This window comes from Triticum aestivum, chromosome 1A (assembly GCF_018294505.1).
Source record: "Triticum aestivum cultivar Chinese Spring chromosome 1A, IWGSC CS RefSeq v2.1, whole genome shotgun sequence".
NCBI classification, from domain to species: Eukaryota; Viridiplantae; Streptophyta; class Magnoliopsida; order Poales; family Poaceae; genus Triticum; species Triticum aestivum.
The window spans coordinates 1141507-1145702 of record NC_057794.1 but is presented as its reverse complement, the minus strand read 5'-3'; the positions used below and the strand labels follow the sequence as shown (position 1 = coordinate 1145702).

The window sequence follows — 4196 nt, the reverse complement described above, 5'->3', positions numbered from 1 at the left end:
ATCGGCTCTTGCTGTGGCCGATCCTCAGGCTAGGATTTTGGGTTAGGATTTAGGTGACTGTTGGCCCTAGAGATAAGAGTGAAGAGATGAGATTTATTTAACAAATCTTTTATTATTTAATAAGGCTAATATCACCTCATATCCAAACGTTTGGGTAGCCACCCAAACGGACTCCGAATCGCACGACAAATTCGATGTGCGACCTTGATATATAATATAATACTATAAGATCATAGGCAAACTTTCGACTCATTTTGACAGCATATGTTTTCGGTTTGTGCAATAATTTATAAATGGTCTCACAATCACGAAATAAAATATATATGGCTAGCGAAGGAGGGAATCCCCGGGCGAACCTTTGATTCGTGAGAAGCCTCATTATTGATTGCTCGTGATGAACACGACTGCATCTTTACTTCATCATTTACTCTGTTTCTTCTTTTTTTACAGGGATGCAAACAACCCCGAAAGTTTCTCAAGATTCCATCTGCCTCTGTTCCCCTGCTACGAGCAAAATGTTTCAGACAGAGATGTGGTGGCGCCATGAAGGTGAAGCAGCAGCAGCACGCAAAACAGAGAATCTTGCTAGTTTATGTACAACTTGTGTAAAAAATTGCTAGTTTATGTCGCTTCATGTAAAAATCGGACGTACAACTTGTGTTATTCGCAAAAGGAAAAAAAGATACTACTACAGTTTATGTTGACGCAAAAGTAATGCTCAAACTGAATTATAAACACAAGAAAAAAAGAAGTTGTCGTACACCAGTCCAGGGTCGGCGGCTCTCCTCGGGTTCACGTGCCCGGCGCCGGTGTCGTACGCACCAGCCTTCCCGTGCTGCTCGTTCAGGATTGAGCCGCCGGTGCTGTCAACGATGTCCGACGTTGTGAGGATGGCGGACTTGATACCATCATCTCACAAATGACTAGTATCAACAGATTGTTGAACGGAAACAATCTTAATCTATTTTATTTATATGTACTACTACTAAAGGTAGATCCAGAGTAATAAACTAGAAAATCGCTCAAAATTTGGAGACATGCAGATCCCCATTGCTTCTGTGCAGCTTCGTTCTCTTTGTGCCGAAGCTGAACCAACAACGATAGTAGGAAGAATTCCTTTTTTCCACATCAATTTGGGAGCAACGGAGAGCTGCACAATCACATGTTGATCCACACTAGCAGTACTAAGTATGATGCTTAGCATTAACTGACTAAATTGCCAGCCTCTTAATTCATGTTTAGCTACCATTTCTCTGACTCGGATACTCCACATCTGAACCAAGAATCATAAAACATCCTTCCCTGATCAATCATAAAACATCAGGTTGGTTTGCAGCTGAAAGGCACAAACCAACTGCACAACTACATATACATGATGATGACGATGATCCGGTATGATGCTTAACATCAACTAACTCATCAAGGAAAATGGGCATTTATAAGGTTACTTGCACAAATCGCACTAGGAAGGAAGGAACCGACACAAAAGGGGAGAAAAGGAAAACTGGACATAAATCCATTTTGCATACTACATTACATTGAAATGGTTGATGTGAGGAAATCAAGAAGATGTTGTTGCTAGGAGGCCTTAACTATGGCTCATCGATCATTTCATTTCTTGTTGAGGTCGATCCCTGCCTTCTTGGCGACGGCGTCGAGGCCGTGCTTCTCGATGGTCTTGAGGGCCTTGGTGGAGAGGCGGAGCTTGACGTAGCGCTTGCCGGCCTCCCACCACAGCTTCTTGTACTGCAGGTTCACAAATTGCTGCTTCTTGGTCTTGTGGTTGGAGAAGGACACCTTGTTGGCCCGGTTCGTCTTCTTCTCCAAGAAGGGGCAGATCCGGCCTGAACCCACATCAGATTCAGATCATTCCTTCATTCATCAATGCCTCTTTCTTTCTTTCTTTCTTTCTTAACCATTGAATTAATCATTCAACTGGTAGATAGATAGATAGATACTCTTTTTGGGAAGATAATAGTGCATGTATGTAAATAAATGTCTGTAGCTAAATAAAACAGGACCAAAAAAAGCACAAGCGATTCATATATATATTTAGTCGAAACAGAAGCGATTCATTTAGCTTGACAACCACTCGGGCGAGGCTACAACTACTAGCATCTGACCACCACACCACTACCTAGGTGTGAGTTTATAGCCATCACCATCAACCATTGCAATTCATTCATTTTCAAGGCGCATCCAAAGAGAAGAGAAGAGCAATTCGGATATCTGCAACAATTTTGGACAGACAGTCTCCAGTTCCGGGCTCAGACCTCCATCCCATCTCCAGTTATGTACATACCCAATCCAATTATGTTATGGCCCTTGGAAGAAAGAAAGAATGTATGCTTTGCTGCCCAATTAATCTACCTAATGTTCATCCAATTAATCTACCTACCTGCCCAACTTTTGTTTCAAGCCTGAACTCAACTATGAAGAAGAAGAGCAGAGCAATGCAACCCAAAATGTACACCACCGAGATCCGGCCGATGGAGGACCAAAGTGAGGAATTAAAATTGCCAGGCCAGGGGAACAAAGGGAGGGAGGGACGTACGCGCGACGATGGTGTTCTTGGTGGGGAGGGAGACCGCGGTGGCCGTGGAGGTGAGGCCGAGGCTGAGGCCGGCGAGCTGCGAGGTGGCGAACCCGAGCGAGGCGTTGGCGCGGCGGAGCGGAGCCCTGGCGGCGGCGGGCATGGAGACGGAGACGGTGTAGGAGCACATCATGGAGATGGACGCCATGGATGGATGCAGCGCTCTCACGGCGGAACAAGAAAGAAAAGAAAGAGGATAAGAAGAAGACCCACCACGGCGGAAGCAAGAGGAGGATAAGAAGAAGAAACAAGGCGGGCCAGCCCACTCCCGCTCTGCGCAGCCCAGCACTTGGCAACTTTTTCTCCCCTATTTCAATACCCACATCACAGAAAAAAATCAATCTCTCCCCTGCCTGAATCTCCACATCACGTCTCGGCTCCCATCAAATTTGGATCCAGGTCCAGGCTCGATTTGCTGCTGTTGCGGGCAGCACATCTTCTCTCTACCACGCTCTAACGGGCGATGCCCCTGCCCCTGCCCCTGCCAGAACGTCGTGGACTGCTGGCCTTCTCTGCGTGAGGGCCTGCTCTCGGCGGACGTTGCTTCGGTGCCTTAAAGCACCTACCTTTGGGTCTATGACAGGTGGGTCTAACAGATGGCTGGCCCACCTGTCATAGACCCAAAGGTAGGTGTCTTTAAGGCATAGACCCACCTGTCATAGACCCAAAGGTAGGTGCTTTAAGGCACCGAAGCTCAATCCGCTCTCGGCTTACCTGAGGCTCAAAACAGCTCTCCCTCGCCTTCTCCTCTTCCTTGCTGCCCGTAGGTGTTTCCAGCCTCTGCTACATCCCAAGGCCCAGAACACCAATTACATGATTGACGATTCTGTACTGCAGGGTCTGTGCTTTGCACCTTTTCTTTTTGTCGTTGGTTGCACACGGCTGTTCAGTACGACCACTTCCATCATGTTATGGTGATCCATTCACGTTTGCATAGGATGGGACCTAAAAGCTAACATGAGGTAAATCAAGACTGATGTGGACTTTCTACTTTTGTAGTGCCTATATTTATAAATAAAATTTCTACTGTGTTTCTAACTTGACACTTCTGCTCTAATTTTTGGTTCTCACTTAGCTATTTAATTTGTAATATCATCAATGTGGCTTTTAGTTTTGACAGTAGGACGATAGGTGTTCATCATGTTTTTTGCTTACATAATATGTTTATGTTTCTATTATTTCCTCTTCAGTGCTGGGAATTTTTATTCTACTAAATGATGCATATATGTTCAGTCTCTTATTTTCACTGTCAATGATAACATGCCATTGCTTCTATTGTGCAAAGTACTGGCATCATGGAAGCTGTGGCCATAGGTAAAAGCATGGTACTTTCCCCTTAGTATTTAATTTAGGTATAATTAACGCGTTCTAATATTTCGTGGTGTTCAGTTCATGTCGCTCCATTGCTGTGATCCTTTATATATGGTACGACAAGGAAATGATAGAAGAATTCTTGACATTGAATTGTGTACTCTATACAATTTTGCATTTGGGATTATTACTGTTAGTAGTACTAACTAATTGGTATTATAAGGTCTATCTCGACTTCTCGATATTAGTTTAGCGTGTTCAATATCATGTGTTTGTTCTTAGTAGCAATTTT

The 4196-nt window shown here is 44.4% G+C and overlaps 1 protein-coding gene across 1 annotated transcript; it reads right to left on the bottom strand.

Moving 5' to 3' along the window:
* Positions 1 to 1274: 1274 nt before the first annotated feature.
* LOC123183831 (50S ribosomal protein L28, chloroplastic) lies at positions 1275 to 2864 on the bottom strand. The gene is made up of 2 exons (XM_044596287.1): positions 2555 to 2864; positions 1275 to 1844 (listed from the first exon to the last, which is right to left on the bottom strand). The coding sequence occupies exons 1-2, from the start codon at positions 2739 to 2741 to the stop codon at positions 1612 to 1614; spliced, it is 420 nt and encodes a 139-aa protein (XP_044452222.1). The 5' UTR covers positions 2742 to 2864; the 3' UTR covers positions 1275 to 1611.
* Positions 2865 to 4196: the final 1332 nt, after the last annotated feature.